The following is a 27,203-nucleotide window of genomic DNA, read 5'->3' on the forward strand; positions in this document are numbered from 1 at the left end:
AGACTCCGCCACTGCCTCACCCCTCCCCTCCGGCTGCCCAAACCCTCACCCACACATTTGTGACCTCAAGACTCGATTACAGGAACTCCCTCCTCATTGGCCTTCCCAACTCTTCCCTTCACATCCTGCAGATCATCCCAACTCTGCAGCTCCTGTATCCTCACACACCCTCCCCAACCCCATCACCCCCACCCTCGCCAACCCCACCCTCCCCAACCCCATCACCCCCACCCTCGCCCGACCCCACCCTCCCCAACCCCATCACCCCACCCTCGCCCGACCCCACCCTCCCCAACCCCATCACCCCCACCCTCCCCGACCCCACCCTCCCCAACCCCATCACCCCCACCCTCCCCAACCCCACCCTCCCCAACCCCATCACCCCCACCCTCGCCCGACCCCACCCTCCCCAACCCCATCACCCCCACCCTCGCCCGACCCCACCCTCCCCAACCCCATCACCCCCACCCTCGCCGACCCCACTGGCTCCCACTGGGGGTAGGGAGGCGGGGGCTGGGGGCGGGTGGGGGTGGGGAGGGGGAGGGGGGGAGGAGGCGGTGTTGTTGGGGCGAAACTTTGACATTTGTTTGAAATGAGGCCCCGCCCCGCCGCAGGGGCCTCTGGGACAATAAGCCGCTGTGGGCGCCGCCATTGCTCACGTGACGAGGGAGCCGCGCGGCGGGGGCGGGGCCTGGGGCACAGTCACGAGGGCGGGGCCGGGCCCTGATAAAGCTGCCGTGTGACCGTCACCGCCTCCCGCTCCACAGCCGCTCCGCACCGCGCGCCATGCAGCCCCCGGGCCCCCTGACCGCTGCCCTGACCCTCACACTCACCCTCTGGGCCGCGCTCGGGGCCGCGGAGCCGCTCAGATTCTTCGACTGCGGTGAGTGGGATTCACACGTTTAAAAGGGGCCTTTACCCCACGTGACGGGGGGCACCTCGGGAGCCGGGGGGGGGCACCTGGGGAGGGGGGGGCAGGCGGGGGGGCACCTGGGGAGGTGGGGGGCAAGTCACGTCCTCACTTAACAGTCTCCAAACTGACCAGTTATGGCCAATCCTGATCCTGCTGTTCTTCTCGTGCCATTGACACGTCTCCAAGTGCTTCTCAGGCCACACTGTGAATGTAGTGACTGGACTGTGGTTTGTGCCGTGTTTAGTGGGTTTGGTAAAGTGAGAAAAACTGAACAACAATTGGCATTTATTTAGCGCCCTTCACACAGCACAGAACAGCGCGGGTTAGACCCCGAGCACAGCGCGGGTGGTGTTTAAAGAAGGGGCTCGACAGAGGATTTGGGGCAGGGAGTCCAGAGGTTAGGGGCAGAGTGACTGAAGGCACAGCCATAAATGTTGGAGCAGAGGGGTTGGAAGATGTGTGGCATTGGTGGCAATTAAACAAAGGGGGTGGGTAGAGGAATGGGGTCAGAGAGATAGGGAAATGCTAAGGCGAGAAGTGATTTGTATGTGAGGGTGAGGATCTCGATGTTGATCTTTTTGGTGAAGTTTATAACAACTAATTGGGGCTTGAGATGAGAAAGTGATGAATAGACAATTGATTGGGTTGGACGATGAGTCATAGGAAACTCCTGAGGTGATGGAGAGGGAGTGGAGAAGAGTCCAAGGGTGAGTCATTGACAACAGTACAGAGAATCATGTGAGAGATGAGGGGTGGCCTCAAACATCATTTTATACGTCAAGATTCTTGTATGAGGGATTTTAAACCCTAAATTTCTGCTCTTTAACTGATTCATTTATGTTTGGCTCTTGGGACAGTCTTTATAAAGATTCCTCCAAGGAATGAATGTCTGAATTAACAAGTCGATCTCTTTATTTCAAAGTAACAAGTGTTGGCTTCCAGTGACCTGAGTGAATGAAGTGTGGGTGTTTGTGGAGAATACTGTACATTAGCTGTTGAAGTTTTAAGTCTGAAGCCTCTGGTAAAATGTATGGGATTGTTCAACAGAGAATCTTGCAACTATGTGAGTGTACATGTGTGAGGGCTAAAGAGTGAAGTGAGAGTGAAATAACCTGTTAGCTCTCAGAACTCGTTTTTTTAAATCTATTTCCGGATTTAGTTCAACTTATACACACTAAGACCATTGCATCTTGTGACTAACCCACATCCTGTTCAGGTTTTAATTTTGTCAGCCTGGTTGCTGACACGTATATAATGCCTTTCATGTCAGGAAGATGTCCCAAAACGCTCAAAATGTTTGCGAATATGCAAACCAGAGTTCCATGTATGCAGGGCGAAACGTTGGGCAAGTTTCCTTACTCCACGCGCCTCTGGTTACCCAGCAGTAAGTAGGAACCCAGTTGTTAGTCGATTGGCGGATCACTTTTCCTGGGGTAATAATTTGGTCACTCAATCCATGACTGTGGGACACTATTGTGCACAATTGGCTGCTGCGTTTGCCCACAAAATATATAGTCAGTTCACTTTACAGTATTTTCTGTGATGCACTTTTAGAGGTCTTGGAAGACGTGATAAGGCGTTATATCACATACAAGTATTATTTACGCATGGAAACTTCTGTTTCTGGAAATAATGTGCACTCTCTCTGGAGGAACGAACACTGCTCACTTAATTGCATAGAGCATTAGGTGCAGGTTGGCAAGTGCCAAGGCTTGGAAATCCCAGAGTGTGCACTGGGGGTAGTGGATACTATTGGAGTTTAACCAGCGAAAACTGCATATCTTACCACTGAAGGCACTTCTGGCAAGCTTTCCTGCTGTATGTCTAGCTAGATCCAACCTACCTGTGAGGACTTTGACTTGCAGGGTTCACAGGAGATGAATGTAAAGAATCCCTGTCCCCATTGTCTGGTTTGCACCTCCAAGTCCTGATGAGCCATATTTCTGTCTTTCAATTTTCTAGTTCTTGTGACAATGAGTCTCCTTTGCATTGCAGGTTCCTCTGTTGGAAACATTAGTATTGTGGATGTCTCGCCCTGCCCAAGTCAGCCATGTGTACTTCACAAAGGTCAAACATACAAAGTGAATGTTACCTTTACTAGCAGTAAGTATTTTATAGGTATCAATATATCTGTGCACTGGCAACCATTGTTGGTAATAGTCTCTTACATGAGACTTTAAACCACGGTCCTGTCTGTTTGCTCAGGTGGATGTTAAAGTTCAATGACATGATTCAGAAAGAGATGGAAGTTTATCCCTGTGTCCCAGCCAACATTCCTCTGGATAAATTGGTCATTGCCTTATGGCTATTTGTGGGGTTTTGCCTATAAAATAATCACTGCACTTGACATTAATGAAATGATTTGAGATTATTTACATTAAAGGTACTATAAAAATGCAAATTCTTCTATTTAACTTATTATTAATAATGCTTGAAAAGATCTCTTATTCCTTCCTTCCACAAAGTTTGCCTAGAAAACTGCGCTATACAGTAAATCCTGTAAAGTGCTTTGAGATATCTGACATGAAAGGGATAAAGGAAGGATTATTTTAAGAAGAGCAATTGCATTAACTAATAAGGATTGGCTAGTGAAAAATGTTTGATAATGAGCATATCTGCTTCTGTATTCCACAATGTGTGTCAAATGGGATGAGCTAAGTGGGAGAGGCTGTTGCAATTCTCCTTTTTGTTTCACTGAGTGGAAATTCCATAGCTTGTGGTTGGTGTCGCTTTTGCTTCCTGATTGAGATTGGAGTTGCAGATTTTGCACCGTCTCCCAGAATGTTGACCTGTCTCTGAGCTTAGATGATTACTGTAGACATGTTTCCCTCTTTATAGAAGCTGCAAGTCAAACGAGCAAAGCTGTAGTTCATGGTGTCCTAGCCAAATTGCCAATTCCCTTTCCTATTCCAAACAATGATGGCTGTAAATCTGGAATTGTCTGCCCTATCAAGAAGGATCAGAAATACAACTACATCAATGCCCTACCAGTGAAAAGTGATTACCCATCAGTAAGTATTCACAAAACTATATCAGAATGTGGAATAATGCACCATTTGCTTATTCTCTAGGAAGCAGCAGTATATAATAGCCTGGAGTCCAACCGTGTTCCTCTGGGAATAAAACAAACAGTAACTCAAGATGGTTAATCTGAGGAACATTTTTCACAAGAGATTAATATTGCTTTGAAAACTGCACTTGAAGAGATAGGTCTTCAGGCAGTAATTTGAAAGTGGGTGAGGCAGAGGTATTTGTTCCCGACGGAGAGGAAAAGTGGTGGGAGAGGAATTGAGATGGTGTGGGAGGGGTTATGAAGCTGGTGAGGGGAATCGAGTGGTCAGGGCAGTAAGGTCATAACATTTTCATTGCAGGAAATAATAATAATATTAATCTCAGAGAGATGGTGTGCAAGGCATGATGATAGGGATGAGAGATCTTAAAAGGTTGATCTGCTTCAGCAGCTTGGGACGTCCTCTCGATGTGAAAGGCGCCATACAAATGTACTTTTGTTGCTGCTGCTGCTGTTGTGGAGAACTAATGCTGCTGATGATGGGCTAGTGCGGCAGAGGATACAGGCTTTGGGCTCTTGAGGAATGGCACTTTGAATGCATGTGGCTTTCAAAACCTAATTTTCTCTCTCTTCACAGATCAAGTTGCTTGTTCAATGGGAGCTGAAGGATGATGCTGGACAGGATTTCTTTTGCTGGAAGATTCCAGTCCGGATTTCTGATTAAACTCAATATCTTGCTACACCAGTTGATTAAAGAATGCACTTTGGGTACCATGGAGCTATATTGACTGTTCCTGGATTTTTTTTATTTGGACAAATTTAAACCAAAATACATCTTTGTAACATGGAATTTCTTAACTTTTTTCAAAATGCATTTTGCATTAATGTGTAACTTTCTACATCTGCATTTCAGATTGATCTATACCTGACCTTTATGCAATTTTTTTTATAAACTAACCTCAATGGATTATTAAAGAAATCTACTTTTAATCTGTTACTTTTTAATTTTAGGTGGAGTCAGACAGGGTGGGTGGGTCTCCTGAAGATGAGAAGGCAACTGCTCCTTTCTATCTTGTTGCAAAACAATGTTGAACCTCATCACACTGGCTACTAATAGCTCAAAACATATTAACACAAACTTTCTAGGAAATGCTATATTAAAAACAATCAATATTGCTGGAATTCATTCAAGACAGTAATGAAATTGAGGTTCAGATGGCAGTTCTTAGTCTTAAATTGTACAAATTTTGATCTAACCAAATCCCTTCATTAAATTAGTTGGTTACTCTTGTTACCCATGATATAGGGACTGTAACTCAGTCAGATATAAATTTTTTGATAGTTTTAATCTTTTGCAGAGATCTTTACAATTATTTCTTACTACTGATACATTGCTGAGCTGACAAACACAATAGGTCATCTATCCTTTCCAATTTCCCCATCACTTAACTTTACTGATCATGATCTTATTTTCTAGTACATTTTCTAGAACTCCAAGAGTAGATTCTCTCTATCTTATCTGGTGCCTTTTTTCTTTAATCTGTGACACATGTAGAAACACATCACCAATCTTAAGAGTAATCAGGTAGAGTTCCACATATGCTTATTACCTACACAAGCAAAGTCTCTGGAATGGAATAGACTTTCCCTGAAGTGATGCACTTTGCTTACCTTCGGTTGCAGGATTAACAGGATAATTCTGCTTCTCCAATCTCCAGCTGATGAGCCAGCCTGGCTGGTCTGTGTTTAGCATTGGCTTGGACTACTGTGAACCTGTCTGGCTCAGGAACTGAGACCACCCTGTGGTTGACTTGATTCCAATGTTCTGTTGCCAAGCATAATAATCCCTCCAAAACCAAAAACAATAATAAATTGGTCATTTTCAATCTACGACTGTTTGTGGGACATTGCTGTGCGCAATTGGCTGCCGCGTTCGCCCACAAATATACAGTCAATTCACTTTACAGTGTGTTCTGTGAAGCGCTTTGGGACGTCCTCCTGACGTGAAAAGCGCTATATCAAATGCAAGGATTATTAGTATTATTAATGCATCTTGCCCCAAGGAGGCCTTGCTTTCTCCTCCCAACCCGCACCACCCTCCCCAATGGGGGCAGCAACAAGTTATTCATTTGATATCCAACAAGAACATGTCAGCCTGACTACATGGATAGCAAGTCAAGAACCTGGTGAACAAACCAACTCTGAAATGCTTCAGCAATGCCACCATCCTAGCCATAGCCTGGACTCATATCCTGATCCATTTAGCTTTGGAAATGTGGAGCTGCTTCACTCTGAATACTAATCAAGTTGGATACCAAGCCCTGGAATATATGAGCATCTGTTCTCATCCAGAAAACCTTTACAAATTGTGTTGCAATCCAATTTAGTGCTTTCAATCTCCTTAGTCCTGGTTCTACATCAGATATACACAAACTAAATGGAGATCATTGTATCACAAAAGAGGTTGAGAGTTTGGTCTCATCTTTTCAGAATACCCCCTCTACTGTCTTGTGTTACAACATCTAGCTGCTTCTTAATACCACAAAATCGGAGGAGAGGGTCAGGTTACTGTGAAGCGCTCTGAGATGCCGCCTGGTACAGAGGGCACTATATTGTTGTAGTTGTAGAGAAATTGGAGAGGATAAGAATAAAACGACTACTGGTGCTCAAGGTAAGATAAGTCACCCGGTCTGAACAGGATGCATCCTAGGATGCAAGGTTGGAAATAGCGGAGGCTCTGGCCACAATCTTTCAATTCTTTTTAGACACTGGAGTGCTGCCAGAGGACTTTAAGGTTGCAAATGTTACTCCCCTGTACAAAAAGGGGCAGAAGGATAAACCTGAGAGCTACAGGCCAATCAGGACAAAATAAATTTTCACTTAGAAAAATATGGGTATGAAAAATAAAAACCTAGGTTTGGACAACACCTGAGTTTCAGGATTTGTTTTACAATAATCAACAGAAGATGATAATAATAATAATCCTTGCATTTGATATAGCGCTTCTCACGTCTTCTCGACGTCCCAAAGCGCTTCACAGAATATACTGTAAAGTGAATTGACTGTATATTTGTGGGCGAACGCGGCAGCCAATTGCGCACAGCAATGTCCCGCAAATAGTCGTAGATTGAAAATGACCAATTTATTATTGTTTTTGGTTTTGGAGGGATTATTATTAGGCTCTGTGTGGAGTAAGGAAACTTGCCCGAGGTTTCGCCCTCTGCCTGGAATTGAACTCAGGTGTCTCACTTGCAAAGCGAGTGCTCTAACCACTGAGCTACAGGACTCCATAAGATGGAAATAATAAAGCCTTTTAGAAAGAGGAAAACAAGCTCAAAACCTTAAGTACTGAATGCAATATACTTCTGGGGGAAGGGGGAACTTCAGTACTGAAAGAGTTAAATGCAAGTAATGTGAGCTCTGTGGATAGTTGTAAGTGTTCAGCACAGAGATCTGCACTCAATATGCCCAGTGTAGAAAATATTTTTAAAGAGAAAAGTACACTGCCTCGATATATAGAAATAAGACACATCTAAGACATTAGCATGATAATGTTTTTAACAAATAATATTCTAAAAATATTTTATCAGGATTACTTGCTAAGAATTTTGTGTCTCGGAAATGATGCACTCTTAAATGAAAACAGTACAATGTTACTACTAATTTCCCTTTACCTTGGCTAAAGCATTAAATACATTCATTTTATACAGTACATAATGTGTATAAAACATGCTGCTCTGTTTTTGAGAATGATAATTTGTTCCACTAGAAGGGCTAAATCAAATATTTCAGCTTTATAGGCATTATAATAGGAATCTGATTTACAAAGTACTTGAGAATTTTTGTTAATAAAATACAAAATACAAACAAAATGCTTTCTTTACCGGAGATTTTCAACAAGGTGGGATTATTTGTGCTACATTTACCAGATTTTGAGGTATGAATTTATAATACATCACCTAACAAAAGGAAATTCTACTCTCCCATTCCTGTTGTTTCAGTTGAGATCAAGTCAGAATTGGGGCGAAGGATTCTTAAAATGCTCAGGTCTTTTAAGTAAAGAATATACGTTATTGCATAGACTACTCTTGAGAAATATACTTGAACAATGCTATTTGCAAACATTTGCTGCAATGTGGCAATGGGGGCTATAGAAATAGAAACATAAATAGATACAACAAACTTTTAGGAGTATGTATGAAAATTGTACTAAAAATTTAATTTTTTTAAAAAATCATTTAATCCATATATAAACAGGCGAAAACTCATATAGAAAGTGTAAATGCATGGCTAAAAATATTTTATCACCCGTTAAGAATTCTGTTTCTAAGCTAAATATTAATAATAATCCTTGCATTTGATATAACGCTTTTCAAGTCTTCTAGACGTCTCAAAGCGCTTCACAGAATACACTGTAAAGTGAATTGACTGGATATTTTGTGGGCGAAATGCGGCAGCCAATTGCGCACAGCAATGTCCCACAAACAGTCATGGATTGAGTGACCAAATTATTTTTTTTTTTCTGGAGGGATTATTAGGCATGTGGAGTAAGGAAACTTGCCCAAGGTTTCACCCTGCTGGGAATTGAACCCAGGTCTTTCGCTTGCTAGGTGAGTACTCTAACCACTGAGCTACAGGTCTCCACAGCATTTATTGTTGTTTAGAAAATCTGCTAAATAAATGAGTTTCTGCCTAAAATCCAAATTTCAAACATTTAAAATAATCTGCACCCTCTCAGTGTTATTGCAAAATGATGTTACTCCCTTACAGAAGCATTCTCATTGGCTGACCTCCAGCAATGGGCAGATAATGTGAAAGTTATGGCTGTTTCAGTTTGCAAACTTTTGTTTATCTTGGCTGGCTCCTTCCAACCACTATTGGAATAAAGAGACTGCAGAATTCCTTTTAAATTGATTTTTGCTTATCAATTGTCACAAATCAAACAGATAGAACCTTTACATAATTCAAGGTCTTAAGGCACTTTTAATCAAATAAGCTGAGTAGCAGCTGCTATTGCCAAATGTTTTTACAACTTACACCTAAAGTAGAACAGAGTACTTGGGACTGGAGAAAAACATTCAAGCTGGATAGCATTTCAGACTCATTCAAGAATGAATGCATTAAACTATCAATATTGTAATAAAAGCATAATTTCTTAGACCCAGGTTCTAATGCTATGAATAAGTGGATTCTTGCTATAGCAAGCTATATTGTAAGCCAATAAGTGTGCACCTCAGTTTAGCAAACCATCATGGGTGTGAGCCAAAACATATCTCCCATTATTTCTTTCCTGGTCATAATCTGTGATTTTAGACTCTAACAAGTAATTGTTTAGTCTAAAGCTTTATCCTAATCACTCCCCGGCAGCCATGTACCCCAGTTAAAAAAAAGGTCTAAAATTGGTTCATCTTGGAAATAAGTTCATCTACTTATTTCATATATGGAACCTCTTAACCTGGAAGGGAGAATATCTTAAACACAGCAGCTGAAAACACGGAAACATTGAACTGTACATTGTACTTGTATGATCACACAATATATTTGAATTTATTTTGTTTCAGAAGGGAGCAGATAATCCAAGCTGCGGTTTATGTGCTGTGTAGCAGGAGCCAGCCTGCAGACCAGTGAAGTTGCAAATTACAAGAAAAAACAACAGTATTCCTCTATATTCTAAATTCTGAGTAGATAACCATTAACTGTTAACATGGAGCTAAGCCCCAGTCAAACCAGAATCTAGCAGTTTCTCTCAGCTGCTTCAATAAGATTTCATTTTGAGCCAGAAATCTGCTAACTGACATCCATCCATGCCTATAATGGGATTTACTCAGATCCTTAATGAGTCCTGTAAAAAAACTCAAAACAATTTTTCACCATATCATCTTTACGTAAAAATCTATAATTAGTTAATACCAGCTGTAACATTTCACTTACAGAAATTACATATTAGTGGAATAAGGAAGTCAGATTTAATATTCAGAAAATTCTGTCTTTGCAAATTCATACAAATTTATAACGGTATCCAGACTATTATGATATTGCCCTCTTGGAATGAAAGGCACTATATGAAATGTAAGGATTATTATTATTTTATGTTTTCAGATGTAATGACTAAAGTGAAATGCTTAATCAAGTCTATTACAACAATGTACTTTGATTTTTACAGTTGGTTTGATACCATACTGATCTAGATGTGATTAGCATGAATTGGTAAATGCGTAAACCAATAATCTACTGTACTTGTTTGATGTTACAGGAATGGTTCCTCTTGTTAGCTCCTACAGTGATTGGGCTTTTTAATTCTGCTCCATTCTCCTACTCAAAACCATTATTAGAAATACTACAGCACATTAACAGAGCTGTCATCCTGTAACATTGGTCAACCTTGTGAATGAACAAAACCAGGCAACTAGATCACTAAATTATAAGTAAAATACATTTTGCACTAATCACTATTGAAATCTGTGGAAATGTTTTGATTCTCTGCTATTTGGAGGGAGCTGTGAACATATATTGTACATCACTGAGAGGATCAAGGTTTCAGCCGTTTATAATGTAAATCAGCAAGCCAATGCCGCAATAGATAAAACGGTCTTCACTGGGGAAGCTTACTTATTATGCCTTACTGGTGCTCTGATAAGATGGACAGCTTTAGAAGTTAAATTCAGCAGACATGTGGAGGGGGTGTATGACAGAGATTGCGCACCTCAGAATTAGGGAACAGAAACTAGTTCTGTGAGTCTTCGTACAGGAGATGAAACTAGAGGACTTAAATGTGGCAAGTTTCCATGTTGACCCCCAAAAAATGATAGTTCTAAGAACACAATAAAAATTAAATGCTTTTTGTTAAAAGGATAGATAGTAAAAGCAATTCTATTCGAATTTTAGTATTTTGGTGAAACAAAGATTATTGAGCAGAAAGTGGCAATAAATGAATTGCACTATATCATAGGAACATAGGAATTAGGAGCAGGAGTAGGCCATTCAGCCCCTCGAGCCTGCCCTGCCATTCAATAAGATCATGGCTGATCTTCTAACCTAACTCCATCTGCCCGCCTTATCCCCAATCTCTTGATCCCTCTAGAAAAGAAAATCAGAATAAATAAGTCAGATACAATGGAAACATTCTGATAACTGTTGGTTTGATGTCATGCTACCCAATTACTGATATTGCACAAAGGTTTAAAACAGTGCTGAGAGTCCCTGCCATTTGAAGTGAGTATCTTGTTTTGTGAATACAATATTAAAGAGTATTCACTATGCAGAGTGAGCAAAAATGATAATCCACTACACAGCGATTGGTATCTAACTAGCTTCCTTATGAAATCCTAGGTGTAGCAAGGGTAGCAAATCACAATTACTCTTTTAAACAGGGAATATTTTATTTAAAAATATGAATTCGGACTCCATGTGAGCACTTCCGCTCAAAAACAGCCACTATCTGGCTTTGCCAGAATTTATTATTACTTCTTTTTGTTTAAAAGAACAAACACTTCATAACAATATGCAGCAAGCAATTTTTTAAAGTTTTTTTAGAAAATCTTTTGTTTGAGCAGATTAAGAATCTGATTCGAACGCTACATGGTGTCAATCATTCCAAAGTCATTGAGAATGTCTTCAACACAACATCCTCCGAAGAGCTTTAAAATCTAAATCATTTGTAAGGTACTTACTTTGTATTGCCTCTGTATTTGTCTTCAAAATGTATTCTATCAAGCATATTTTTAAAAAATCAGTAGACATAAATTGCAGGTATAGATGGTGATTTGTAGAGTCCTAGTACGTCACAGTGTGTCACATACATAACAAAGCTGAGAAATCCCAAGTAAAATAAACATTTGTTTCCTTTTTTAAAAAAATATGACCAAGTGTTTGCTCATTCCTCCCAGGCAAGAGTGTTCAGATTTCTACTGAGGTTCTGCTTCTGTTTTCAGTTTACAGTCATTAAGGTCCTGGGATAGCACGTAGCCTGGTAAACAGTTGCAATTATATGACCCCTCTGTGTTCTCACACTTTGCGTTTCTGCAGAGTGGTATTGTGTCACTTACATCTTCACATTCATTGATATCTGAAAGGCAGCAAAGAGGAGTAACACTGTAAATGCTTTTGGATAAACAGCTACAGTTAAATAGTACCTATAGGGAATATTCGGCCATTGGTTTTACTGTGTTGTATTCCTATTGATAAATAATTCAGGCCGCGTGGAGCAGCGAGATGTAAAATCAACAACTTGCGTTTATAAAACCGAGAGAACTATGATCTCCTCTCTTTATAATCTTGACCAAGTTCTAACACGAGAACCTTCTCATGTTAGAACATTCACCATCTGAGAAGGTGTAAGTTTGAATATTCCAGTCTTGATTGTCATCTACAGTTTCCCGGCCTGAATAGGTAAATAAATGTTTTCTCCTAAAGCGGTTTGCTGTCACTATCCCACTCTACCAGCTGAAGGAGAACATGCGGTGATCACAGGTCATAGGTAGCAATGAGATGTCAAGGCGAGAAAAAAGACTAGATACATTTAAAAGTTCACTCACCTGCACAGGCCATTTTAGCCACATCAAATTTATATCCATCAAAACAATCACAGGTATACCCTTCACGCACTCGAACACATCGGCCGTTTTCACAGCCATTTAGGATTCCACATTCTTCTGCTTGTAAGCCTTCAAAACTATCATAGCGATCTGGAAAAAGAATGAAAAGTACTGAATGATACAATACATTCAACTGAAAAATTCTTCCTAATCAGATTAGAAAATAGCATCTTGTGACTCACTCTTTAACTCCCACTGGACAACACTCTAGACCCCGTCCCCAATGCTGGGTTCAGCTGTACCTTTCCCACAGTGCTTGTGGTTGCTGAACCATAACTCATACAAGGATTAGTGGATATGAAAAAGCATTAGCAATGATATGCATTCAACACTTACTATTCATGCTATGTGAATAACCTCTTTGCTGTCCTGATTACTCCCCTCCCTTCTCTGACCTGTTTAAGGATATGTCACCCTTTATTGTCACTTCAATCGAGTCCTTCACCTTCTGACCGACTCATCAATTTCTATCTTACCTGCTTGTGCACTGCTGTTTCTTCTTACCTGTGAAATGCTCTGCATCTAACTTTGCTGTGTTTTTTGCACATTGTTTTGTTCACCAGAATTCCCGGTTGGCTAACAATCCCCCAAATAAAATTGATCACTCCCTCCATGGCTGTTTGCGGGACACAGCTTTGCGCAATTGGGCTGCCACATTCGCCTACAAATACCCAGTCACTACACTCCCCAGTAAAATCCTGTGAGACGAGGATTATTATAAATGAAAGGACTAGAGATGTGTACATGTTCATGAATGTAAATGTTGTCAGGCTTCAGTTCTGCCCATCATAACACATTTATAATCCTTAGTTTAGCAGCCTACATCCTCAACTGCAATCAATATTGGTAAAAAGTAAATAATCCTTGTTCTTGATTTAGTGCCGAGAACAGCAAAATGTCTCAAAGTCCTGTCATCTCCAGTCTCCAAGTGTGATGACTCTGTAAATATGTCGCACTTCATTATCAGAAATTTTGGAATAACCAAAATCTCATATTCAATGGAACAAATTGTTTTCTCAGTCAATGCTGCCAACATCTGAGTAACAGAGACTAAATGCATAAGAGGGACATCTAGTGGTACAGACTGTGTATTACATCAGTTACATTGCTAACGGAGAATGACTGTGTGTAAAGGGAGGTGCTTTCTGACTGTTCTGACTCTAGGCATCCACCACTGTTTATACATTACCCCGACCTCACACATGGGAGAAGTCTTGGAGCCGCTGTTGGCTGTGGAATTATCCTTGAGTATAACCCTTGTCTTCAAATCCCTGCACTCCTCTGCACCCCTCTACCTCTCTGACTTCCTCTCTCCTCAAAACAGTGCCCATTGAATTCATTCCTCGGGTCTGGCCTCCTCCTTGTCCCCTGAGTCCTCCGATCCACCCTCGGCGGCCGTACCTTCAGCCACTACGCCCCGAGGCTCTGGAACTCCCTTCCTCACTCCCTTTGCCTCGCCCCCTCTCTTCCTATTTTCAGGTCTCTGCTGAAGACCTTTCTTTTCGACCATGCCTGGCTTGGCCCCCGGCATCCGTTACTGTGAAGCGCTATATAAATCCAAGTTGTTTTTGTTATAAATCAGTGCCTTTAGGAGAGATTATGATTTTTGGTACCCGTTAAAATCGAATTGTTCTTCATTTTTTAAATCTTCATTTTCGATCCGTTTGGGATTTCTTATCTTCAACCTCACCAAACTCCTGCAGCCACACTGCCTGGCTGCCCCCCTTTCCAAAGCTACAGTAAATAAAGTACTACTTACTTATATCACTACTGCTAAAAGCAACGATGCTCTCAGTCTCTCGGGGGCGATATTGTGCAACACGTGAAAATCCTCTTGGATCATACGCAGGTCTAGGCTGTGTTTCTCTTGGTTCGTACGCTAGTCCAGGCTGGGGCTCTCGCAGTTCATATTGTGGATCAGTATGGACTTCTCTCGATCCATATCCTGAATCAGGCCGGGGATTTTGGATTCCATATCCTGCTCCAAGATAGGGATCTCCTAGTTCATATTCTGGCCCACGTTGAGCATCGTAGGGTCCGTATTCAGGCTGAAGGTAATTGTAATAAGTCCCTGCTCCTTGCTGGATTTCTTGACCATACTGTGGTCCTTCTGGCCCTTCTGGGCTATATTCGTAGCCTGGTCTTTCACGCAGTCCTGTTGACCCATCCCCAGGTGACCTAGGAATGTTACACAGCTGTGCAAAATCGTCTGTAAAACATACAAAGTCAATAATTGAGCATTAACCCTCTGCTCCCTAATGTTACAATCTCATTAGATATGCAAGTTGTTGCTGGATATGCTCACTCGCCAATTTTCCTTAGCCTCCATTAAGATGTCCCAGTGTAGTATGATTGATCAATAGTGCATCTGCGAAATGTTTCAATTTAGTGATTCCTGCTTTACATTTACTGCTCACTTGATATCAATAACATGAAAGTTCAGTTATTCATCTCTTTGTCCTGGCTGAGGCACAGTATATATTTAGAGACTACATGGATAAATGCTTTACCTGATGTTCTGGAGGGACAGAAAGCACACTCGAGGCCCCAGGCTTCTCCATACAAGCAGCAGCATTCAGTGTAAGTTGTCTGTCTACTCATTAGTGGTCGGTTGCAGATGAATCTCTCACCCACCTCCTGCCAGCAGATACCCTGATGGACATTTCTCTCTTCAAACAGGTCAACTGATGGAAAAAATGAATAAAATTAGGGTATCCTCAAAGCATCCAAGGATCATGATATTAAATTGTAAGACTAAATATTCATGCTCCTGCCTGGGAACTGCGAGGTGAGTTCTCTAAGCAATGCCCTACAGCACAAATGCAGTGCAGACCAGAAATCAATTTGCTGTAATCTGAAAGGATCAGCAACATTATAATTGTCCTTAGTACTTGCACGAGGGAAGAGAAAACTCAGCCAGAATTCCAGCTCCTTATCACAACCTGCTTAGTGAACACTGCTGGAAAGCCAATATGTGTAGACTGAGCTGAACTGTGATAATATTCATGGGTAATGTCCTGCTGACACTGTCTGGGATTACACGAGAGGAACTTGAGAGCTGCAGGTTTAATATCGCTATGTCCCAGCATAAGTCAATACATACAGGAGAACAGAGACGAAAACTGAAGACAAAGGTGATTCTCCTCTTTATCCAAGTATCTAGAAGTTTGAAAATATTTACCCATTTACCTATGAAACAAGATCTATTTACCTGCTAAACCTGTGCCATTTATACATTTTTTACGGGTTATATCCAGGATAAGTGGTGGGCTGCAGAAACAGTTAAACGATCCTGGTGTGTTGACACATTCTCCATTTACACAGGTATTTTCATCTTGACATTCGTCATTGTCTGAAGGAATAAAGTTAAACAGCATGAAGAACAAATATTGTTCCTTTACATTTATCCAACAACATTAGCCTCCATTTTACATTATTTTGTTCTTTCATCAGTCTGTAATTTGTACTGAAAACCTACCATCCTACTAAATTCTACTAACAAACATTTCTATCTTACAGTATGCAAAAAGAAACCTTGAAATCAAGGTCATGAATACTTAAAGAATTATAGTTAGGTTTCTGAAAGGAGAACTAAAGGCTAAGATGATTGCTTTCTCTTTAAATAAATCTTCCTGTTTAAGAAACAAAAAAAGATCAATTTTATCTGAGGCGAGAAATTCATTTTTTAACTGTACTTGTAAGCCGCCTCCTACAAGTCCAAGTTGTTCCAGAGATAGACTACTCATGGGAGGTACTGTGTATTGGAATAACTGCATTTTTAGTATCAATAGGAAATAGATAGGATATTCAGACTGATCTCCAAGCTGCTGCTGAACATTCTGATCCCAGGAAGTATCAGGAGCAGTTACATGCAGGAACACCCAGCAGCCAGCGCCATGGTTTGTTAGTGACTGGAGCAGCTCACATTGCTCAACACAATGAAGGTCAGGACTGTGTAGGTCTCTCACTGGAACAGACTTTGAATGCAGGACGTGGGTCCCATATAATGTTTCCTTTGAAACAAGTAACAATTTATATTTATAAAATGCTTTTCATGTCTGGGGGAACGTCTAAAAGTTTCTCACATAGCTGACTGGGAGCCCAACCTTGTGTTGGTGGGTGATTTTGACCAAAGAAGTATTGATGATATAGGCAGAGTGAAAAATCAGATTAGAAGTGCTCAAAGAGTTGTGGGAGAAGAAGGAGTGAAGCTATGAGGCACCTTGGAGAGGACAGGCAGGTAGGAGATGGGTTGATAGCTGGAGAGCATGGATGGGTTGCGTGAGGATTTGTTGAGGTTGGAGGGAGGTAACATAACATTTTATGGAAGACAAGAGTACTTTGAGCAAAGAAAATTCCTCTGCTCCTTCAAATAACACTTTCTGTTTAGATGATTGATATTAATTTATTTCATCATAGTAAACAGCATGGCTAAAATAATAGGATTCTTGTTCGCGAGGTAATCAACATCCACAAGCCAAGATGGAAATTTTTGTTTCTCCCATTAAAATCTGTAAGTGCCCAGTGCAGAGGGAAGCATTGCTCACGCCTTTAACAAAGAACTGCTCTATGCTTGGCTCAAGGAGCTGTAACCACAATCTCCTATTGTATAACCATACTGAGTGTAACAGCCACGCGCTGAATCCCGTGGAATGAAAAATAGGGCATTTTGACAAAGACTGATTATCTTTATACCTATTGACAATGGCTTGGTTATGGTCGCGAGCTGTACAATAAAGTGGAACTGACTCAAACTCAGAAAAGGGAAGATGAACAGACAGTTTAGATTTAATTACTTTACTTTGAGAGTGAATATAAAGTGGTATCCAGAATCCAGACCAGGGATCTGTAATTTCCAGCTAAGTGTAATTACAATGTCCATACTGGCATTTAGCGGCTTTTTTGGCACTGGCTTTGTTCAGTGCTGAAACATGCTAGTAAAGGCCTTGTAGCTGTTTGAACCCCGTGGGCAGAAGATAGCGAATAAGCTAGCGAGATCCCTGGCCACTGAAGGCCAGCCAGGACAGCAAGGCGGGGACTCAGGCTAAGACAATTAGACTATATTTTGGACCTACCAGTGGACCAGACTAATCTTTTCTGGTTCTATACATTTCTAAGAAGAAAAAAGAATAGCAGTAGTGTAAAGTATTTGGGTTAAATTAGTTCAATGAGTTAGGCATTTGGTTTGTTATATTTAAAGCAATAAAATTATATTATAGTCTCAGCAGCAGATGGATTTTGAAAAGCTCTGCTTTCTGTGAATGATGCATATATATTCTAATACAGAGTAGACTGGCCATTGGAAAGAGGTCTCACATTGGTAAGGAAGCCATGCTCAGCGTTAAATCGGAACGTTGTACTAAAGGGAGGTTTATAAAAGACAACTATTGTATTTTTAGTCTAAAATACAAACATGGGCATGTACAGTTTTAAATATACATATTTTTGGATAAAAAAATGTATAATAATCCTTGCATTTGATATAGTGCCTAATCAGATTTTCGAGACTTCTCAAAGCACCTCACAAAGTATACTGTAAACTGAATTGACTGTATATATTTTGTGGGTGAAACTAGGCAGCCAATTGCCCCCAGCAGTGTCCCACAAACAGTTGTGAATTGAATGACAAAATTATTTTTTTTATTTGAAAAGGATTATTACCCCAGATCTGCCAATTAACTGACAAGGTTCCTACTGACTGCTGATAAACAGAGGCGAGTGGAGTAAGGAAACTTGCCTAAGGTTTTGCCCTGCCCGGGAATCAAACCCAGATCAACTCGCTTGCGAGGTGAGGGATCTAAACACTGAGCTACAGAACCCACGTAAAAATAACTATACCAAGATCTCAAACTTACCAATGCATTCCAGTCTCACTGTGTCATAGTGAAATCCTGTGTGACAATAGCAGGCATAGTGGCGTACAGTGTTTACACAGCGCCCATTCTTGCAGATTTCTGATCCAAACATTGCACATTCGTCTGCATCTAAAAGGGGGGAAAAAGACACTCCTTTACAGACACTAGTGGTTGGCAAAAACCTAATCCCCAGTTTATAGTTCAGGAAAATAAAGCTTGCCTAGAATCACCTCATAATGCTGAGGCATTCACGCACTGACAATACTAATCCTTGCATTAGTTGTAGCTCCTTTCATGGTGGAAGAGCATCTCAAAGCACCTCACAGGATTTAGTGTAAAGTTCGGTGACTGTGTGTATACCAGGTACACAGTAGAAGTCCATCACTGAAGACAGTCATTTGACCCATCGTGTCTGTGATGGTTCTTTTAAAGAACAACCTTTCAGTCCCATTCACCCTTTTTCCCTCTGTAGTTTTCTTTTTACATGCCTTTTCTCCATACTTTTGTGGTTTGCTCATCTGAGTTTGGAAACTTCAACAGATTATAGTAGTAGATTAATAATAATCCTTGCATTTGATATAATGCCTTATCACAGCATCAAAATGTCTCAAAGCACTTCACGGGATTGTACAGTAAAGTGTAAATATTGTGTATTTGTAGATGAATGTGGCATACAGAATGTTCCATAAACAGCCATGAAATGAATGATGTATGTTGTTGGCCAGAACACTCTACCTCAGGCCATATGTCTGACCTGGGATTGCTTACTGATTGTATGAAAGTGTTCTATTGTCCAATACCAACCCTCCAACCCTGGATGTGCATATATTTTACTATATATATAAAGAGCAGTTACACCTCATCAATGTATCTATATGTGCTGTTTTAAGACTCGCCTTCATAGTTCCTAAAAGGAATAATTCCTTTGCCATCAGGACAAATCTCTTCATATTCATCTAAAGAAAAAACAATGGGAACAAATATTAATGATTTTTGGAGAAGAAGAATTATGAGAAGAATACAATCTTGTCTCAAGACAACATTTCCCTCCAGCCCTCCAGAACAGACTCACAGATGCTCTTCTATTTGCTAAACAATTCAAATGAATGATCAAGTGTGCAGACTTCGAACTCTGACACACAGTGTGCTGACACACAGAGCCTTGTTTAAGCCTTATGCTTGACTTTGCTTCTGTCAAAATATCATTAACTGTATGACATAAATATTGTAATGTCCAACTGTATCTTTTGTCCAATAATAAAACCCAACATTCTTAACTCTATAAACTCCTACGGCTTTCAGAAATCACACATCTGTTCAACTGTTCAATGTAAATAATAAAATATTTTAATCTTCCAATTCCAGTTTCCCTGTGGATAAAGCCTGATTATTAACATTCTTCAACATAAAGCTTTATTGCAGGTATTTTTGTTGAACTCTAAGGTCTCAAACAGAAAGATAAAAAATATTGTAAAAATGAAAGGCGTTACTCTTTCCTTTGCAAATAAATATTTTTTCTTATGAGCTTTAAAGTTCAATAGTGCATTTGACTGCTCCCTTTACATGTATGCCTTTGACCATACAAAGAGAGGAAGTAGGGTACTACACTATAGGGTGTGTTTTTGTTGGCTTTGTCATTACCAGGAGTGATAAATAATGTGCACTAATCAAGCGTACAAGGTGCATTGGTTGATATTGCAGTGCAACTCACTGGAATGTCAACACACACAATCACCTCGTGTGAATGATTTCCAACATCATTCTGCTGGGTGAGTGGCCGAGAAAGGAGTAATATCACACCATTGGTCTTCACCAGGCCTTTTTGCACATTACCTAGCAACTGTCTCATCTCATCTTGTATAATTCCTCCCATCAAACGGCACATTGGGTAAAGCTTTACCTGTATCGATCACAGGACAAGGGTGAACCTCACAGTTGTCGCCCCAGCCAGCTCCAACGGTGCAGCAGCACTCCTCTTTTGTGATGTTTTGTGCTAGCACATTATCACAGAAGTTGGCATCATTCAGATTGTAATAGCAATCCTTCCTGTCCCTATTCACAGGGACTGTCCTCATGGGAATATCTGGATTAATTGAGATTACTGTTCCTGTTTCCTCTCTTGTTTGATCTATTTTGCACAGAGAAAAATACAAACCCTACAAGTTAATCAGCATTAGAAATAAACATGCATGGTTACTGCATCAATGCTAAGTGCACCTATTCACTTTGGCTGGACACTTTACAGAGGATCATAGTGATCTGACAGTAAACCTGTGCAGCAGCCAGTCTTTGAGGTAAACAGATATTGATACATGCAAGTCCTCTGTATATATTCCATCTTTATTGAATTTTGAGTTAGGAGGCAGTGGAATCAGCTGCACAAATGTGTGTTTACATTTGAAGAATTGGGTTATTCGATCATAAACCTCATATTAGCAATTCGTTCTCTCATTGCTCATTCCAGTTTCCCAAGTGACCGTTCAGAGAAGTATTGTGTAAATGAAAAAGCTTTTGTTCATGATAATGTAACATCACAAAATAAAATATTTGTATTGCTTCATCAGTAATGTCAAAGCACTCATTTTGCTGAGAGCAACATTACATTGACAAACAAAAAACAATCAAGGGCATTGCCTTGAGTCTGTTTGTGATAACAAAACTTGGTCAAAGTGTGTCTTATGGCTAATACAAGCGATACTGTCGATATAACAAAAAACAGCATATTTGTTAATTGATAAGATACATTCCATATTTTCATTATTGTTTCAGACTTTGAACACCGTATCTTCAAAAGGACACTGATGCACTCGACAGCGTTAAGAGAAGAACATCATGAATAATACTGGATTTTGGGTTGTAAGTCCCAAGGAGAGACAAGAAGAGTTGAACTTGTTTTCATTAGGAATTTTATTAAATTAATAATGAGTGGGAGAAGCACGATCCAGGTCTTTAAAATACTGAGTGATATAGATATAACATTGCAAACTTAAAATCTTCCAGAAAATAGGTAATTTCTGAGTGTTCTTTGCAGCTTTGAAAATACATTACAGAAGCTAGGTAGCTTATCATGTTGATATAAAAATACCAAAGGTGTTGCAAAGGTGCAGGACATAGGGATAGCAAATGCTCGCTTTGAGTGCTGAGGGAAGATAAAAGCATTTGTTTCCCAGGATCACCAACCCTATTCTTGATGAAAACATTCACCAAAATAATGCAAAATGAAACAGTGGTTTAGTTACATTGATATTTTACCAGGGCAATAAAATTATAGGGTTAAAAATGGAAATTCACATCTATTGAACTAGACAAGGGTAGGCCAGTAGGTTCTTCCTAAAGTTCATCTATCTTATCTGCTGGTTCAGGACTATCCCATTAGAATGCAATCAACTAGGTCCCTTGGTAGCAGAAATAAAATGGCTTGGACCATTCTGGATAGAAAGTTCACATTCAAAGGTACAGACATTTGCACTTTATCATGGGAGCTAATTGTAATATCATTTGGTCTGTATATTACTCTAGCTGTCAAATCCCTAGAGTAAAGGACTTGACGTCTAAAGGTCCACCAGGTGGACATATGTTATTGACCACTGCTCTGAAGCCAAAATCATTATTAAAATTCATCATGTAGACTCTGCTAATCATTGTCAATTTGGCAATCAAACTATTATTACTGCAGCGTGCAGCTGAACTTACATGGCCTTGATGGGGTAAGGCACTGGCTGGTAAATGGATCAAATTCTTCATTCTCATCTCTACACACACAGAAGAAGGAACCTTCAAAGTTCTCACACAGCGCTGCTCCACAAACTCGATTCATCATCTCGCATTCATTAATGTCTGCGAAAGAGAACATATTAAAACAGTTTTCTTCCTCTTTAAGTACATAATTGATTCAACATATTTTATAGATTTCTGGGTATAACTGAAGAGCAGAACAATAAAGTGCGCTTTATTGCAAAGGGCAGCTGGATTCCATTCAATGGTATATAATCATCTGCTGCAAATTTGAATATTTAATCTGCCTTTAAATAAATCGTCTTGTTTCTCTATGACTTTCTCTACCTCTTTCTTTAACCCTGCACTGTACACAATACAAAATAATATTTCTAAAGCGCCGTTCAATGTACAAAAGTACCTGAAAAAATATATATAGTTGTTTCAATGAACAAATTTGCACATATGCATCTAAAGTTACTAGGGGCGTGATTTACTCGTGCTGTGTGGCTATATCACAAATGCTATAATGACTTGCACAAATATCACAATCTCACACATGTACAAAACTACATGCACAACCATCTCCCAGTCCTGCATCCACTTCCACATTGAAGCTCAATGAGGATACGTGGACTCGCAGATGGTTGACGTACAGATAACTATTATAAGGCCTTGCAAAGACCTTTCACTGTATAATATTCTAATATTCCTATTTCCTTGCTATTCCAAATTAACTTTTATATCTAAAAAAAACTTTCTTTTTGGCAATTTTAAACCTTTAAGCCTGAAATAGTATTATAAGTTCCAATAATATATAGGTTTTCTGTAGCTGGAAAGATTGAACAATGTCTTTATAACAAGGTACCTCTATAAAAGAAAATATAGATCAGTGTTTTAAGTCCATTAGTAATATAGAAGTGTACATATGTTTTCGTATATTGGAAAGCCAGTCTTTCAATAACACAGCACAAATATATTGTGTCGCTCCCACTTGTTTGTGTAACAACTTCTCTTACTGTAGGAAAGTAATTCTTAATTGGATTTGCTTGTTAGTGAAGCCTTAAAATACTCATCATTGCAATGGTGGGTACCTGTCTGCAACTGACACGGACAACAATCATAACATATCCCATTGACATTAACCTCACAGTGAAGGACTTAAATGATGCTGGTGGAAAATGCATGGTTGTTTGAACGTTTCTCCACAGGGTGAAATCAAGGATCACTGCATTCTTTAGGTAAAAAATAAAATAACCCTGTCTTAGACAGCTGTAGGAAATCAAAATATATTCAAAGTATTATTGCTATAATGACTTGCACAAATGTAATTTGTTCTTGTTGTTGTTGTCAACAGCAGCAAAGGCCTGCCTCCCAGCCAGGTGGTCATCGTTTGGATTGTCAGGCCCTGAAGTCACTCAAACCTGCCAAATGCAGCTGAGAATGAGTTTCATAAACTATCTGGTTCAACTGCACAACAAAATAACTCACTCCTTATCTTTGGACAATTTAGTGTAAAATACATTACTCGCAAACCAGATGCACTGGGTAAGTGCAGCTCATGGTATGCAATTCATAATTTTGACATTAAAACCCCACATTGACATTCAGTCGTCTCGACAACGTGACAAGGCACTACATCAAATGCAAGGAATATTATTATTAGTAGCAGTAAATCCCAATAAGGCTCTACAGCAAAATGCAGTCTGTGATCAATACCAGAACCACAGCTGACATTCTGCTTTCAGGTTTTTGATAAACAGAAGTTTGAATTAACATAACACATACAGTTTTCAAATAGCACATTTTATCTTACGATGACGTAAATAATAGGAATGAATATTCATCTTGTTTCACTTGACATTCATCTCCTGGCAGTTAATCATCAGCGTGAGATCATATTGTCAGCCTGTTCAGATGGACATTCACAGATCCCATGACACTATTCAAAAAAGAAGGGAATTTCTCCCAGTACACTGGCCAACATTCCTCCAGATTCATTGGATATTCAATGGGATCTTGTTGTGAGAAAAATGCTGCTATTTTTGCTTACAAATATACAGTCCCATACACTTGATAGCAATTACCGGTGAAGCACTTTCAAGTGTTTTGACAGTATGGATGCTACATCAAATGCAAAATTATTATATTTTAGGAGCACTGATGAATGTTGGGAGTAATTGACAGAAGTATGATTTATTCCAGGAATTGCCAAAGTAGCAAATGTAATTACATTTAAATTAAAATTAAATTTATAATTAACTTAGATGGTAACTAGGTCACTAATAATTTTGCAGTCTACTCAGAACAGCTCAGGGCATGAGATTTAAAATGTATCATGTATCCTATAATTAGCATACAACATATTTGCATCACTCAGTTAGTTAGAACATGTAATAGTGGATTAAGTAATATGGATTCAGTTCACTACATCTACAGACTATTTCAAAACCTAGTTTAGCACCAATTTCAGCCCACGCACAATCTGTGGGGGAAGGTTAAAGAAATGAAATTACATTTGTATAGCCTTACTCCATTAACATATCTCAAAGCACTTCACAAGTAATTACTATCTTGTGTAGTGACTGCAACATTCTGCATAGATACTTTTGAACTAGACTGAGAAAAATAGTATTCATCTCTAATGCTCAAAGTGTTAAAAAGGACCATTTTTGCCTAAAAATATAGTCAATTCATTTTAGAGTATATTCTGTGAAGCGCTTTGAGAAGTCTTGAAGACATGATAAGGCTCTACATCAAATGCAAGGATTATTATTATTAAAATAATTAAATGCAACAATGATCATGAATCTTGAGTAGCTGCATAAATCTATGAGATCAATTTTGCAAACAGGAATCTTCTCGCATTTCCCCATCGGTTGTGTTCAGCATGCAAGAGAGCTTTTGAACACTGAAAATATTTTTTCAATAATGTTTGGCATGAAAGCTACCAATTACTACTTACCCACACACCTCTGCTCTCCAGGTGGCTTTTGAAAACCCCGATCACAGACACAGCGGAAGGAGCCAACTGTGTTTTCACAATACTCATGGACACTACAAATGGTCTCATTCATACACTCATTAATATCTGGAATAAAAACAAATATTAAAAATAATTTAGTGATGGATTGAATAATATAAGACATGGGAATAGACAATGAGGTGCAGTGAAGTAACAAATAGCAATAACAATCAGCTTAGTATCTCCTAGACTGCCACTCCACAGTATTTATAAAAAGGCAAGTATTAAATAGAATAAAATAATGGTAATTATGTGGCAGGACATTGTGCAGCGGATCATGAAGATTATCAAAAATATACAGTTTAAATATGAAAAACATACAGACAACTTAAATCTGATTGGTGGGTTGGTTCCCACTACGAAAGTTTATAGTGGATGGAGGCAAATTCTCATTGTGAAGCAGTTTATCCCCAAAAATACTGAAATGCAGAACTGTTTTGTAGCACTTATTGAAAGTAAATCACAGCTGTGGTTAATTATTTAAAGTATAAATCTGAAAAGAAATACAACAACATCAAAAGTGAATATCTCATTAGGATTCTTTTAATGCACTGGTTTCCTTAGGAAAATAATTTTAACTATCATTAAAGTTCAAGACAGTTATTGTAAATTACCAGAGGGGCATATAACTATTAGCTATTTTACTGCACCTCAAAGTAATTGATAGCAGCTGCAGAACTGTAATGAATGCTTTTGGTTCACTGCTAACATCGACTATTCTGTCAGGATTGCAGCATTCAGAAGTGAAGGATGTCTTTTGGAGTTCCTCTGGACCCTTATGTTTGTAATTTTTACTTTAATTTGTTAGAATGTTTAGGCTAGATACAACCCATTTCTCACATACAGTACATGTACAGATCAGAACCTGAGAACGAGAGTTGTGCCTTAGCCAAGAACCTACTATTTAAGGCGAGGTCCTAGTGTGTGGGAATGTACACATTAATGTAAAACAATGCATTATACATTTCACACTGTTAAAAAAGTTTTAAAAACCATGACATTAAACAGGTTTTAAAATCCAGGTGAATGAGAACTACTATATATCAACAACTTATATGTCCTACTGTGATGTCCTGAAAAGTAACGGTATGAATAGTAAGTATTTAATTACAGAACACAATTAATTCCAATTTTGGGATGCAGGAAATAAGCAAATAATATTTTAATAATGTTAATATACAAATATAATTAAATGTATTTTTTGGTTTTAGGTCAGGATTTCTTAACCCACTGGAAATCTATGAGGAGGCAATAATGGGTGAACACACAGGCTCATATCTTACTTGGGTTAAAATCGGCAGCTAAACAACATGATCTCATGCCGACTGCCATCTGCATTTGCCCATTAAAGTAACTGTTTCAATGCTTCTTTTATTAGCAACGAATGACATACAGAAAATGGCATGGAAATACAGAATGTTATTCAAAGGGAGCTGCCCACTTTCACATTACACAGCCTCAGGTTAATTGCTGTCTGCTAAACTGTGGCATATTTTTACATTTTCATTTGAAGTGAATATCAAGAGTCTGGTTCATGAACAATAACTGAAACAGTGGAGTAGCTCTCTGTACCTCATTTCAACCAAGGATGATGCATGAAATAAGGACATGAAGCTGCAGAAGGTAAATAAATACAAAATGAGACAAGCCTCGGGTTGGGATTCGGCCACTCGCACATTCCTCTGACCAGAGAAGCAGAATGGCATTAGGGTGCAGCACAGAGAGCTTTTCTCAAGGCCGCTACACTACAGGACCAGGCTCACCCTGTTCACCCACCCATTGCTCTCCACTGAGAGACAAGGATGCTCCTCTGATTTGTCCGTATTACTGACCACTCACTCAAGTACCAAATGTCACCAGTAGGAATGGAATTCAAGTTTGTGCCTCTGTGAATTAGGATCACCAACATTCTTAACCTTCAAGCAATGGATTTAACTAAGTGGTAAATGTTAATCAACCTAATGAACAGCAGCTGCTGATAATATTATCCAGTCACAACAACTGAAAATAACCATTAAAAACTTCCTAATACAACCTAGTGGTCTCCCACCCGAGAATTGTTTCCACCAATCATCATAATTGTTTATTTGGA

At 39.5% G+C, this 27,203-nt stretch overlaps 2 protein-coding genes and 1 non-coding gene across 3 annotated transcripts in view; 1 reads left to right on the forward strand and 2 right to left on the reverse strand.

Moving 5' to 3' along the window:
* Nucleotides 1-695: 695 nt before the first annotated feature.
* On the forward strand, nucleotides 696-4,913 carry LOC103189901 (NPC intracellular cholesterol transporter 2). Its single transcript, XM_042338331.1, has 4 exons — nucleotides 696-883; nucleotides 2,909-3,016; nucleotides 3,752-3,924; nucleotides 4,561-4,913. The coding sequence occupies exons 1-4, from the start codon at nucleotides 787-789 to the stop codon at nucleotides 4,645-4,647; spliced, it is 465 nt and encodes a 154-aa protein (XP_042194265.1). The 5' UTR covers nucleotides 696-786; the 3' UTR covers nucleotides 4,648-4,913.
* Nucleotides 4,914-8,492: 3,579 nt separating this feature from the next.
* trnaa-agc lies at nucleotides 8,493-8,564 on the reverse strand. Its single transcript has one exon. It is a non-coding gene; the product is annotated as a tRNA-Ala (tRNA).
* Nucleotides 8,565-11,280: 2,716 nt separating this feature from the next.
* LOC103189902 (latent-transforming growth factor beta-binding protein 2) overlaps nucleotides 11,281-27,203 on the reverse strand; it is a 132,995-nt gene continuing 117,072 nt past the window's right edge. Inside the window, exons 28-37 of the mRNA XM_042338097.1 lie at nucleotides 25,052-25,177; nucleotides 22,066-22,209; nucleotides 20,273-20,500; nucleotides 19,269-19,328; nucleotides 18,373-18,501; nucleotides 15,729-15,869; nucleotides 15,028-15,201; nucleotides 14,277-14,726; nucleotides 12,458-12,607; nucleotides 11,281-11,988 (exon numbers count right to left, since the gene is read on the reverse strand). Of these exons, the coding sequence (XP_042194031.1) occupies nucleotides 11,828-11,988; nucleotides 12,458-12,607; nucleotides 14,277-14,726; nucleotides 15,028-15,201; nucleotides 15,729-15,869; nucleotides 18,373-18,501; nucleotides 19,269-19,328; nucleotides 20,273-20,500; nucleotides 22,066-22,209; nucleotides 25,052-25,177 (1,763 nt within the window). The 3' untranslated portion in view covers nucleotides 11,281-11,827. The remainder of the gene's footprint in view (nucleotides 11,989-12,457; nucleotides 12,608-14,276; nucleotides 14,727-15,027; nucleotides 15,202-15,728; nucleotides 15,870-18,372; nucleotides 18,502-19,268; nucleotides 19,329-20,272; nucleotides 20,501-22,065; nucleotides 22,210-25,051; nucleotides 25,178-27,203) is intronic.

Source organism: Callorhinchus milii, unplaced genomic scaffold, assembly GCF_018977255.1.
Source record: "Callorhinchus milii isolate IMCB2004 unplaced genomic scaffold, IMCB_Cmil_1.0 Scaffold9, whole genome shotgun sequence".
NCBI classification, from domain to species: Eukaryota; Metazoa; Chordata; class Chondrichthyes; order Chimaeriformes; family Callorhinchidae; genus Callorhinchus; species Callorhinchus milii.